The 14,261-nt window shown below is 46.6% G+C and overlaps 1 protein-coding gene across 2 annotated transcripts in view; it reads left to right on the top strand.

Annotated features, from left to right (window-relative positions):
* The window catches only part of LOC136580791 (ras-like protein family member 11A-like), an 84,406-nt gene that overhangs the window by 22,154 nt on the left and 47,991 nt on the right, over positions 1-14,261 (top strand). The window contains exon 1 of one of the 2 annotated variants that reach the window (XM_066581646.1): positions 9,004-9,279. The exons of the other annotated variant lie outside the window; for it this stretch is intronic. Coding sequence (XP_066437743.1) covers positions 9,159-9,279 — 121 coding nt within the window. The 5' untranslated portion in view covers positions 9,004-9,158. Of the gene's footprint in view, positions 1-9,003; positions 9,280-14,261 lie in introns of those variants that run through there. 2 annotated transcript variants of the gene reach the window in all.

The following is a 14,261-nucleotide window of genomic DNA, read 5'->3' on the forward strand; positions in this document are numbered from 1 at the left end:
GCCAGCTTTCTGGCTCCCCAGCAAGACTGTGTCACCGGTCCCCAGTCAAGGCTGAGTTAGCGGGAGCACTGTAAAAGGATGGTGAGGGAGTACGTAGCCGATCGCACGACCGTCCTCGGTGACGCCTCTGCCCCCTACAACTACTGGGTGTCGAAGCTGGACACGTGGCCTGAACTCGCGCTGTATGCCCTGGAGGTGCTTGCTTGTCCTGCGGCTAGCGTCTTGTCAGAGAGGGTGTTTAGTGTGGCTGGGGGAATCATCACGGATAAGCGTACCCGCCTGTCAACCGACAGTGCCGACAGGCTTACACTCATCAAGATGAACAAAGCCTGGATTTCCCCAGACTTCTCTTCTTCACCAGCGGACAGCAGCGATACCTAAGCAATACGTAGGCTGCACCCGCGGATGGAAGCATTGTTCTCTATCACCATCAAAAATGGGGACCTTTTTGCTTCATCAATCTGTGTATAATATTCATCCTCCTCCTCCTGCTCCTCCTCCTGAAACCTGACGTAATCACGCCGAACGGGCAATTTTTCTTAGGCCCACAAGGCTCAGTCATATAATTTTTGTAAACAATTTTTATACGTTTCAATGCTCATTAAAGCGTTGAAACTTGCACCTCAACCAATTTTTATTTTAACTGGGCTGCCTCCAGGCCTAGTTACCAATTAAGCCACAATAACCAAAGCGATTAATGGGTTTCACCTGCCCTCTTGGTTGGGCATGGCTAATTTTTCTGAGGTACATTAGTACTGTTGGTACACCAATTTTTGGGGGCCCTCGCCTACAGTGTAATCAAATTAATTTTTAGCCCACCTGCATTACAGCTGACGTTACATCAGCTGTGTTGGACACTGCAATGGGATATATTTATGTACCGCCGGTGGCTTCCTGGCACCCACCCATGCTGTCGGTCCACAGGGAGTTGTAACTGCATGTGTCCACTTCTAAAGAACCCCAGTCTGACTGGGGCATGCAGTGTTGGCCGAAGCCCACCTGCATTAAGCACGACATTACCTCAGCTGTGTTGGGCACTGCAATGGGATATATTTATGTACCGCCGGTGGGTTCCAGGGAGCCACCCATGCCGTGGGTCCACAGGGAGTTGTAACTGCATGTGTCCACTTCTAAAGAACCCCAGTCTGACTGGGGCATGCAGTGTTGGCCGAAGCCCACCTGCATTAAGCACGACATTACCTCAGCTGTGTTGGGCACTGCAATGGGATATATTTATGTACCGCCGGTGGGTTCCAGGGAGCCACCCATGCCGTGGGTCCACAGGGAGTTGTAACTGCATGTGTCCACTTCTAAAGAACCCCAGTCTGACTGGGGCATGCAGTGTTGGCCGAAGCCCACCTGCATTAAGCACGACATTACCTCAGCTGTGTTGGGCACTGCAATGGGATATATTTATGTACCGCCGGTGGGTTCCAGGGAGCCACCCATGCCGTGGGTCCACAGGGAGTTGTAACTGCATGTGTCCACTTCTAAAGAACCCCAGTCTGACTGGGGCATGCAGTGTGGGCCGAAGCCCACCTGCATTAAGCACGACATTACCTCAGCTGTGTTGGGCACTGCAATGGGATATATTTATGTACCGCCGTTGGGTTCCAGGGAGCCACCCATGCTGTGGGTGCACACGGAATTCCCATTGCGGAGTTGTACCTGCCTGTGACTATTTATAAAAAACCGCGGTCTGACTGGGGCATGCAGACACCTTGACAGAATGAATAGTGTGTGGCACATAGGTTCCCCATTGCTATGCCCACGTGTGCAGCTCCAGATGGAGGTGGCACAGGATTGGATTTCTCATTGCTTCTGTACAGCATTGTGGACTATCGCCCCGCCCCTTTTAAAGAGGGTCGCTGCCTAGCCGTGCCAACTCTCTGCAGTGTGTGCTTGTGGTTCCTCCTCATGGCAGACGCACTTATAAATAGACATGAGGGTGGCGTGGCATGAGGGCAGCTGAAGGCTGGGCAGGGACAGTTTGGTGTGCGCTGTGGACACTGGATCGCGCGCGGGGGGGGGTTGGTCAGCATGTAACCCAGGAGAAGTGGCAGCGGAGTGTCATGCAGGCAGTGATTGTGCTTTGTTGGAGGTAGTGTGGTGCTTAGCTAAGGTATGCTATGCTAATGAGGGCTTTTCAGAAGTAAAAATTGTTGGGAGGGGGGGGGGGCCCACTCTTGCCGCTATTGTGGCTTAATAGTGGGACCTGGGAACTTGAGATGCAGCCCAACATGTAGCCCCTCGCCTGCCCTATCCGTTGCTGTGTCGTTCCCATCACTTTCTTGAATTGCCCCGATTTTCACAAATGAAAACCTTAGCGAGCATCGGCAATATACAAAAATGCTCGGGTCGCCCATTGACTTCAATGGGGTTCGTTACTCGAAACGAACCCTCGAGCATCGCGATAATTTCGTCCCGAGTAATGAGCACCCGAGCATTTTGGTGCTCGCTCATCTCTAGTCTTTAACTCTCAGAGGTTGTAGATACACCTAAATGGAATAGAAGATCCAGGGAGCTTATTAGGTGTTTGTTACTTGTTTTTCCCTTCCACATTCTGAGACCAAACATTTTATGTTAGATAGAGTTTAAGCAGCAAACTTAATAATACAGACAGAATAAGATTTTGTACAACTCTACAATATTGAATTACAATTGTATAACTTGGACTCCTAGTTCATTACCTTTTTTGGAAATATTATATGGTCAGCATTAAAATTTAATGATATTATTGTTATGTGGAAAATAGAGATGAGCGAGCATACTCGCTAAGGACAATTGATCGATAGAGCATTGTCCTTAGCGAGTACCTGCCCGCTCGAAAGAAAAGATTCGGCTGATGGCGGCGGGCGGGGAGCTGCGGGGGAGAGCGGGGAGGAACGGAGGGGAGATCTCTCTCTCCCTCGCTCCCCCCTGCTCACTGCCGCAACTCACCTGTCACCCGCGCCGGCAGCTGAACCTTTTCTTCCGAGCGGGCAGGTACTCGCTAAGGACAATGCTCCATCGAGCAATTGTCCTTAGCGAGTATGCTCGCTCATTTCCAGTAAAAAACTATAACTACTTTATGATCACATGTCTCATAATCTTCTGTATGCATTTTTTGTTATAAAATCATCAAAGTATGTCAAAGAAGATCCAGGGAGCAGCACAATAGGACAGTCATATGGCCTGTGGGGTGGCAAATGGTCAACTTTCTTCTTGCTGCAAACCTCCCTAAACATCTGGTAGTGAACTGGTACTTTCTAGAGATGAGCGAGCATACTCGTCCGAGATTGATGCTCGTTCGAGTATTAGGGTGCCCGAGATGCTCGTTACTCGAGACGAGCACCACGTGGTACTCGTCTCGATTAAACGAGCACTGACCATTGAATTTAATGGAGCCGACAATACAGCCGGCTCCATTGAAAGCAATGGGCTGCCGGCGAGCGCGGGATGAATTTTCGGGAAGGGCTTAAAAATATAAGCCCTTACCTGAAAATCATCCTAAAATGTGTAAAAAAAAAAAAAAAATTATACTCACCTTTCCGCTGCAGCCGGTGTTCAGCCGCGTCTGGCCGGCAGTTCTCCTGAACTGCTGTGAGTAGTATTCAGCAGCCGGGGATTTAAATTCCCCACCTGCTGAATGGGCTGCCTCTGATTGGTCACAGCCTCACCAATCAGAGGCAGCTCTCACTCACACCCATTCATGAGTTCATTAATGGGTGAGGGAGTGCTGCCTCTGATTGGCTCAGCGCAGGGACCAATCAGGGGCAGCTCTCAGCTGTCATTCATGAATTCATGAATGGGTGTGAGTGAGAGCTGCCTCTGATTGGTGAGGCTGTGACCAATCAGAGGCAGCTCATTCAGCAGGCGGGGATTTTAAATCCCCGGCTGCTGAATACTACTCACAGCAGTTCAGGAGAACTGCCGGCCAGACGCGGCTGAACTCCGGCTGCAGTGGAAAGGTGAGTATAATTTTTTTTTTTTTTTTACACATTTTAGGATGATTTTCAGGTAAGAGCTTATATTTTTAAGCCCTTCCCGAAAATTCATCCCGCGCTCGCCGGCAGCCCATTGCTTTTAATGGAGCCGGCTGTATTGCCGGCTCCATTGAATTCAATGGGCTAACATCGTTCTTCTCTGCCTCGCCTACCCTATCCATTTCTGTGTTTTTTACATGACTTTGGTGATTTGCTAAGATTTTCACAAATGAAAACCTTAGCGGAGCATCAGTCATATACAAAAATGCGCGAGTCGCCCATTGACTTCAATGGGGTTCGTTACTCGAAACGAACTCTCGAGCATCACTGAAAGTTCGACTCGAGTAACGAGCACTCGAGCATTTTGGTGCTCACTCATCTCTAGTAATTTCCCAAAGTCCTGTTGACCATCCTCGATGTCTTGCACTGTATTAGTTGCCTGCCTATTTTTTCACTGTAGGTCATCAACAGTTGATGGACGAGGGTCCACCCCTGTCCATCAGCTAATCATCTGGGCTGGAAGTTGTCAGGGGAGGAAGTGCCATTGAAATCAATGGGATAGCCGTGCTACTACGGCACTTCCTGCCCCTCTCCTGTTCGGGGCTGGATGTGGCGCCCTAACCAGCAGAAAAGCAGGAAATGCCATAGCAGTGCAGCACTGCCCCGTCCATCAACTACTGATGACCTATCTGGAGGGTAGGTCATCAGTGAAAAAATAGGCAGACAACCCTTTAACTTCATGCAGTGAATACATAATTCCTTCTGCTAGTTGCGAGCAGTGTGCGCTGATTGTATCGCTTGCTTTTGGGACTGCTTTTCTTGGGATACAGTTGCCCTTTAATCATCTTTTGTATAATTCTGGACTTTATAAATGCCCTCATACATTAAAATCTGCCTGTAGCAAGTAAACTACAAATAAGACAAGTATTATGAAGGAGACCTATGTTAAACATTGCTGATCTTTACAGTTATGTTCCCAGACACAGGCGTAACTTAAAGCTTCATGACCCCAATGCAAAAACTGTAACCGGGCCCTCAACTACATTGCTCTATTCATGTACTGGGCTCCCTATATGGAGAAGAGAGGCCTTATGGGCCCCCTAAGGCTTGTGGGCCCAGGTGCAACCGCATCCTCTGCATCCCCTATAGTTAGACCCACGGTCCCAGAGATCAACACTCAGGAAAACTATCTATATTACTGCAAAAATGCTAAATTTATCGTTTACTTTAGTCTTATCATAGAACTCACTTATCTATAAAGTGTTATTAGTTAATTCCTTACATTTATATTTTCTATTATATCATTAACCCTTTGCAATCCAATTTTGGATTCAGGGTTTCCTAGGGGCTTTCTATTTTTGCCATTATACAATGGCGCCATCAGCTGGCTAGAGCCAGTACTGCAGTATGTGACATGCTGCGGAGGCCCCCCCGACAAAAGAGCAACCAGTAATCTACAGAAAGAATACCCTGCCGGACGTCTTCCGATATCGGAGCTGTACAGCCTTCAATCAGAATGTCTTTAGACGTCAGACAGTGAATTGGAAAGGGTTAAGAAGGGTCTTTAAAGGGGTGGTCTCGCGAAACCAAGTGGGGTTATACACTTCCGTATGGCCATATTAATGCACTTTGTAATGTACATTGTGCATTAAATATGAGCCATACAGAAGTTATTCCACTTACCTGCTCCGTTGCTAGCGTCCTCGTCTCCATGGTTCCGTCTAAATTCGCTGGCAGCTTGCTTTTTTAGACGCGCTTGCGCAGTCCGGTCTTCTCTATTCAGCACGAGCCGCTTCAGTGTGCTCCCCGCTACAGCTCTTCTGCGCATGCGCAGACGAGCTGTCACTGCTCGGGAGCGCGCTGCAGCGGCCATTCTGCACCTTCCTCTGTTAGAGGAAGGTGCAGAAACTGGAGCTGCCCAGCGGAGAAGCCCAGCCCAGCCCAGCAGCCCCGAGAAGCGTCCCAGGTAAGTGATGGGTCGGGGGGGAACTAGCGCTGCGCCGGGGGGGGGCTGTCGCTGCGATGGGGGAACTAGCGCTAGGCCGGGGGGGCTGTCGCTGCGATGGGAGGGCTGCCGCTGCGCCGGGCTGCGCCGGGGGGGGCTGTCGCTGCGCCGGGGGGGGGCTGCCGCTGTGATGGGGGAACTAGCGCTAGGCCGGGGGGGCTGTCGCTAGGCCTGGGGGGCTGTCGCTAGGCCGGGGGGGGCTGTCGCTAGGCCGGGGGGGGCTGCCGCTAGGCCGGGGGGGCTGCCGCTAGGGCGGGGGGGCTGCCGCTAGGGCGGGGGAACTAGCGCTGGGCTCCGGAACCTAGCGCTGGGCTCCGGGGCCTTCACCTGGGCTGAGGGTCTAGCGCTGGGGAGCCGGGGGCTAGCGCCTTACCTGCTGCCTGGCGGTGGGCGTCTGGTCGGCGGCTGCGATGCGTCCGGTTGCCATGGAGACACAGCTGGCGGCGTCTCGGGAGCGCGCACGTCGGGCTGCAGCGAGCGACGGGGAAAGAGCCGGCGGCCATCTTGAGAAAACTTTATAAGTTGCTGAAACGCTGGAACGGTAAGTACAAACCAGCTAGAAATGTCATTTACAGGGGGGCTTAGTAATGTGTACTTAATGGGGGGGACTGGGCAAAAAAAAAATTTAACTGCTTCCTCGAGACATCTCCTTTAATGCGTTACATTGCAATTAAAATAATAATAATGTCAAATTTATTTTATAAGGAATATGTAAAGGACTCACCACTAAGGGGTTACTCTTGCTGTGTAGACAAATTAAAGAGATGCACCAAAAATTACACCAAAATTGCAGTGTGCACCAAAATTTGCGCCAAATCTTGTCACAAATCAACTGAGCATGCTGAATGGACAATTGCTGATTGGCTAATGACTTGCTATAAAAGGGACACTTTTTGCTGCTTGGAGCAGAGCTGGGACTGAAAGGAAGGCTGGGCAGGCTGTTGACTTAACTGCTGAGAGGGGAGAAAGCACAAGCCAGAGGAACAAGAAAGCTGCTGCCTCGAGAACAGGTGAACCTACCGGCACTAACAAGAGGACGAAGAGAGGAATGGACAGTAGTGCTTCCGACCCCCAGACAATGATGCAATGATGTTGGATTGCTGAACTCAGTAGAAGAAAGGTAAGTGAGGCCGACCTCTGAACAGACTTTAGGACTGTAGCTGTGCACACCAATAGGGTTAAAAGTAGTTAGCCAATAAGCCTACTGCAGGGAAAGATGTTGACTATACTGGGGAATTAGACTGTTGCTAAGATTCTGGTTCTCGAGCTTTGTTCTCAGACTTGTTCACAGAGTTCTTTGCAAGGGGAATGTCAAATGTCAACTGGGGTATTGAGCAATTCTTAACGAGACATGGCAAGTATATGCTGTAATTGGCCTTTCTAATAGACTGGACTGAAGTGTTGATCCTCAAAGAGAAGCTGGGTATCCTACTCTGTAATCTGTATTTCTCTGAGACTCTACCGTTATTGGTCGAGTGTTTACAATATTGCCCACATAGGTATTACTGCGCCAACAGATTGCTCACAAGATTTCATTATGCCGACCTCACACAGGCGGACTGGATTGCACATGTGGGAGGCCCGCAGCGGATCCCGACGGTGAGCTCGAGTAGCGACCGTGTGTACCTGCATTTTTCTTTACTATGGCTGACCGCGGCGGCTCTCCATCAGTCATGCGCAGTGCAGTTTCTTTTTTAATGTTTGAATTTCCTACGTCATCGCCAAGTACCCATGGCCTATACATAATGTTAATTGCGTATGGGCTGCAGGTCAGACGGCCTTCATTGACTTCAGTGGAGGCCATCTGCATGGAGTCCTCAGCAAAATAGAGCGTGCTGTGATTTTTCCACCACTCGTGGAATACGCAATTCGAATCCGCGAGTGTGAGCGAAAAACAGATTTACATGTCTTTCAATGCGTGCGTTGTGCTGCCGATCCTCTGTGCGGACTACGATCATGGATTACACAATAGGAATCCACCCATGTGAAGCCAGCCTTACTGCAGTTAACAGTAAACAACGCTTAGGTACTCTAATGTAAAAGTTTAAACATTCTATTGTTCATTTTTTGTGCCTTTTAAGTAAATATTGTACACTTTGTTTACTCCATCTGCTGCACCGTATCCTGAAACCTGCATCGCTACCCCTCCACCCGCGACAAATACATCACAAGTATATATCAGCTAGATAATGATATTACTTAGAAGCAACAGTTCACAATAAAGTACATCTGTCCTATTCATGTCCTTTACATACGCACAGGCCTTTAAGACAGCAGTCTGAGAAAGTTTGCCGAGATGCGGACAAGGTTGTAACACTACTTTCTGTATGGGTCTAAGAAAGGCTGCGTGTTTTACAACTGACTCACAGGCTCCAGGACTTATTGTTCTCTGTCTCCCTCTAGCAGGGTGTCTCACAAGAATAAGGATTAAATCAATGAAGCCTGAACTCTTTCCCAAAGTGAAGAACCAACAGCTTTGCTTAACCATTTCTATACAGAAGATCAAATGCTGCATGCAAATTCTTCAGGTTTCCGAGTCACCATACCATTTACTTCCCAGTATATAAATCTCATATTTCACGTCTAATTGAAGACATCTATGTTCCTTTGGTCCTATGTGACTTGTATTGTGTGCCACTATGTATTCTAGTTTTCAAAGCTCTTGACTTTGTAAAGACTTTCTGTTTCAGCCGAACATGATCATAATACAGTATAGGTCAATTACTTACAATATGGTTTGGATCAAACGTTGCGGCACACAAATACTAAAAGGAAAGTAGGGCTTTTTACAGAAAAAGTTGGGAAGTTTTGCTTCTTAGTTGTTCTTATATACAGTCTACACAGGAAATATAAGGTTATATAGAAGAATATCTACAGAATAAGTATCAGAGGAGGAGATACAGTTAAAATCAGTATTTCCCATATCCCCTCCCCATGGAATGTCAATGAACAACTTCTGATTGGATGTTGGACGTAGGAATCAGTTTTCACTCAAGCTGGGAGAGAAAAGTTCCCCTCTGCCTTTGAGTTAGTCTCAGTGTGGGGACGGTCCTGTCTTGCCCTTGGAGGTCTCAGCAGCCCCTGACCTACTTTCAAACAATGATATTAGATTCAAGAAGCTGTGGAACCTAATAATAACACTTCATCCTTCCCACTAGACATTTTCTCCGTACTTGTCCCCATAGACTATGTCCCAGTATTCTCATAACTATCTACTGGTTCCTATCCCTGAATATCCCCTCTTGGATTGTGATGCTAACAGGAACATAAAGATTGTGGTTCTGGGGGGCAGCGGTGTTGGAAAAACAGGTAAGACTGTAAATGCTTGGATCTCAATGCTCAAAGATTGATTATTGGATGATTGCATGGTGTATTGACTAGGCAATTGAAACTATGCAAATTGTTCAATGGGGTCATTAGAATTTGGATTACTCTACAAGGATAATGATCTGCTACTGTTCTCAATATCCTAACTTGTGCTTGGATTTTATCCAGTCAAGCTATATAATCAGATGGTACAATATATATATATATATATATATATATATATATATATATATATATATATAGGTTTTTAATCAACTGTACTGTAAATATATAGCTATTAGAGTTTTTCTACTCCTGCGGGGGAGCTTTCGATTCTTTTAAAAATACTTTATTAACTAGTGTCCATAATGACATTTCTTTGTAATTAGGCAACCAGTAGAAGAGTAATGGATTGTAGTCGAAAATCAACATTTAAGGTCAAATGCATGCTAATTTGCTGTCAATGCCCAGAACTTCATGTGTGATTCATAGACTATGGCAATACCCACTGTTTACATCTATATATCCTCTTAGCATTGTAGACAAGCAGCTAAATGGACATTAAATACCGAAATGAAAAATGCGTATTCATAAAAGGCTTCTACTGATTTTGACCATTTTGCAACATCTTACAGTACATATTAATCAGTGCCTTCCATAATTTGCATGTAGCTAAGTGAGCTGATTTTGGGCTATGGTTCAAAATGTGAAATCAGTAAGAATCAGTGTTTGAAAGCAATTAGAAATATACCATATAATGAAATGCGTGATTTAAGCATAATACAGTAAGACCGAGGTAAGACTACTACGATCCCGGCCAGAGATGGATTGCGCAACTCAAAAAGCTTGAATTGACTGTTGCATGATTTTCCTTTGCTTGAGCCTCTAATAGAACGGAATGGGAAGAGTTATACTCCTGCTTTAGTCCCTATTCAGTTGTGGTTATCAGGTGAATGAAGGAGATAGCATTAAAGTTTCATCTAAACGCAACTTCTACAGATCGCCTTGATTAAGATGCAGTAAGACTCACATGAAAAAGTGCCTTCCTACACAGTTCTATCCATCATCTAGCCCTGGCCTAACTCCCAGGAAGGTATAAAGCTAGAAACAACCATGCATAATTCTATTATTTCCTGTAGTATACATAATCGGTGGCAGATTGTCATCACTTTAGCTGGCAGAATCTAATTTTTCTAACCTAGGCACAAACCTACTATGAAAATCTTCTACAAAAGATACACAAATACATCAAACAGCTGCTCTGCAATATCTGAATATTAAAAACAGATGCCATTTATGAATCATGCCAGCAGTGCTTCTATGATTGCAGCCATGTATTCTTTTTGTAAACTGACTTCCAAAAATTCTAGTACAGTACTGTATTAAGGCTTTTTCACACTAGCATTTTATTTTGTTTTCCAGCTCATAGTAAGGTATTTTATGTATACATTGCATGTATACCTTCAGTTTCAATCCGCTTATATTTTTTACGTCTCGATTTGTTTTTTCCACTGGAACAAAAGTGCAAACTGCTGCACTTTTGTTTCCAGTTAAACTCTAGCACTATGCTGCTATGTGTCACCCGTTCTAGGGATCGCCTGTTCCATGATCACCCATTCCGGTGATCAACCGTCCGATTGATTGCCCATCCCGCAGTCACCCACCCAGTGATTGCCTGTGTCGTGGTCACCCAGCAAATACTTTTTCATTGCTGCAGGTGTGAGTTAATTGGGTTGGCCGATTGTGTTAATTGCCTCAGCCAGCCTATCACCTGGGGTCTGTGCACATAAATACCAGCCCCTCTTGTTCGAGGGTGCTGGTCATTATCTATTTCTCATCATTCCCTCTCTGAATTCTGGTGTTTGGAGTCATGCATGCTGGTGTCGTTCTCGCACACTCTCCCTGAAGATAGTCTGGACACCTGATTCCCCTGTTCGCATTGTTTGTGGGCCCCTGGTCCTTTAACCCTCTGTCAGGTGTGGTTCTAGACATCAGATGTCCTTTGCACTGACTGTCAGGTGGGTTATGTCTGATGCCCTGCCCCGTCTCCATCGGATGGCTGAAGTCTGACACCCTGCCCCCTCTCCGTCGGGTGATGTCTGATGCCCCGCCCCTTCTCCATTGGATGAGTGATATTTGATGCTCTGTCTGCTCTCCATCGGATGGGTGATGTTTGACGCTCTGCCCCTTCTCTGTCAAATTGACGAAGTCTGACACTCTGTGCCTTTTTTGTCGGATGGGTGAAGTGTGACACCCTGCCCCTTCTCCATCGGATGGATGAAGACTGATGCCCTGCCCCTTCTCTGTTGGATGGGTGATGTCTGATGTCATGTCCCTTCTCCGTCGGATGGGTGATATCTGATGCCCTGTCCCTTCCCCGTCGGATGGGTGAAGTCTGACGCCCTGTTCCTTCTTCATTGGATGGGTGATATCTGACGCTTTCTCTGTTCTTCATCGGATGGGTGATGTCTGGCGCTCTGCCGCTTCTCCATTGGTTGGGTGAAAACTGACACCCTGCCCTTCTCCATTGGATGAATGAAAACTGACGCCCTGCCCCTTCTCTGTTGGATGGGTGATGTCTGATGCCCTTTCCCTTCTCCGTCAGATGGGTGATATCTGACGCCCTGTCCTTTCTCCGTCGGATGGGTGAAGTCTGACGCCCTGTCCCTTCTCCATTGGATGGATGATATCTGACGCTCTGTCCATTCTCCATTGGACAGGTGATGTCTGACGCTCTGCCCCTTCTCCATCGGATGGGTGATGTCTGATGACCTGTCCCTTCTCTGTCGGATGGGTGAAGTATGACGCCCTGCCCCTTCTCTGTTGGATGGGTTAAGTCTAACGCCCTTTACCTTCTCCGGTGAATGGGTGAAGTGTGATGCTCTGTCCCTTCTCTGTCGAATGGGTGATGTCTGAAGCTCTATCCCTTACGTGTGTGGGTGTAGACATTATGTGATTGTTCCCAGCAAGAGAAACCACGTAATCTTGTAGATATGATACCTTTTATTGGCTAACAAAAATACATGATGTAATAATAGCGAGCTTGCGAACCAACGCAGGGTTCTTCTTCAGGCTTATGGATCGGTGTAGACATTTAAACTATGTCCTGTTCAGTGTATGTATGTATATATGTATGCATGCATGAGGTTCTGGGTGGAATTCCCCCATGTCTGTAGGTGTGCAGACATCTAGTGTGTTCTATGTTCTGCTTTGGTGTATGTCTGAAGTCCTTTCCTTCTTAAGGTGAGAGGACACTGGATTTCCCTTCTGTGTGCAGACACCTAGTGTGAGCTATGTCCAGTTTGTTGTTGTTCTTACCCTGCCTGATATGCCTGCCTATTCCTATCTAGGGCAAGACCGGGGTTCCCTATGTTCCTGTCCCTATTGGGACAGTCACCCTGCTTTTAGGTAGGGTTCCCCAACTTCTGTGATGTAAGGTCAGACTCCCCCTTTCCCTATGTTAGTGCAGATTTCCCTGTTATGACCATGTGTTCATATACTATGCATGTCTTGTCTAATGAAACAGTCATGAGTTTCTTTCATCTGGTCTTGATTGCATATCCTTCCCTTTAGCCATACTTGTAACACTTTCGTGCACGCTAGGTGAATAAGACCTGCACGTGAATGCAACACTCTAGCACACATTTTATACTCCAGTAAATTCTTTGTTGTCCAGAATAATTTATGTTACTTTATAACCCCTAGCATGCATTTTGTACTCCAGTAAATTTATCTTTCATGCAGAATAAAGTGTTCACCAAAAATATGTCCCGCAGGATGTTTACTGCTTCGAGGGCATGTGCCATTGTTGCATCCGACACAGCTAGCGGGGATGAAACAATTTTTGTGATGTCATCCTCTTAGGCATCTAGCAACCCTGATAAACCACTGAGAAGGCGCCTAAGGACTACCATTGCAGCGGCCTCTGAATCTTCTGACCCTACATTAATTAGCCCTCGGTCCCCAGATACCTGAATTCGCTGAGAACTCAGGGATGCAGTTCGATAGAGAGGTGGCCTTTAAGTTATTTTTTTACAGATGATTTTATTGGCCTAATGGTGATCCAAACTAATATGTACACCCATAACTTATGAGAGAAAGCGCCACCTCTGTTTATGCTAAACCCCACAGTCAAATTTTGAGACATTGCATTAAGCATGGGACTAGTAAAGAAGCCGAGCATTGGGATCTACTGGATCATGAACATCTTATACCACACCCAAATGTTCTGCAGGGCTACGGGAAGGACATATATTGAAGCAATCCTTGGATTTCTACATTATAATGATAATACACAATGCTCACCCAGTATTGATACCAATACTTTTAGGTAAAATCAGGCCTGTAATGAACCATTCCACTGCCAAGTTTGCCCAGACATAAACCCCGAGCAGAACATTTCTGTTAAAGAGTCCCTGGTGCATTTTAAAGGGAGGCTTCAATTCGGCCAGTACCTTCCCAATAAAAGGATAATGTATGATGTGACGATGTATAAGTTGTGCAAGAGTACATCAGGGTACACTCAAAAGTTTAGGATATACCAAGGTAAAGACATTAAAAATGCCCCCTTTCTTCCCCCGAATGCCACCCCTTCCCAGGAGCTGCAGGAAAAATTGTATGAGATTTGGTGCACCCACTGCTGGACATGGGTAACCACCTATACCTAAATGATTTTTATACTAGTGTTCCTCTATTCAAGAGCCTTGCTTCCAAAAAAACAGAGGCATGCTGCACTACTAGAAAAAAAACTGAGAAGTCTCTCTTGGTTGCAGCTTAGGCAAAAGTTCAGAAGGGGTGAGAGCAAGGCACCATGCAGCGACAAAGTATTGGGTGACAAGAGGGTGGCCTTATATTGAACACAATATATGGCCAGAGCAGTTCCCCTTCCCAGTATGAAGTACCAGAAAAGAGACCCCCAATCCAGGATACATTGTTGAACTATAATACGTACATGGGAGGGTTGACCTGCCCTGTCAAGTCCTCAG

Source organism: Eleutherodactylus coqui, chromosome 10 (genome assembly GCF_035609145.1).
Source record: "Eleutherodactylus coqui strain aEleCoq1 chromosome 10, aEleCoq1.hap1, whole genome shotgun sequence".
NCBI classification, from domain to species: domain Eukaryota; kingdom Metazoa; phylum Chordata; class Amphibia; order Anura; family Eleutherodactylidae; genus Eleutherodactylus; species Eleutherodactylus coqui.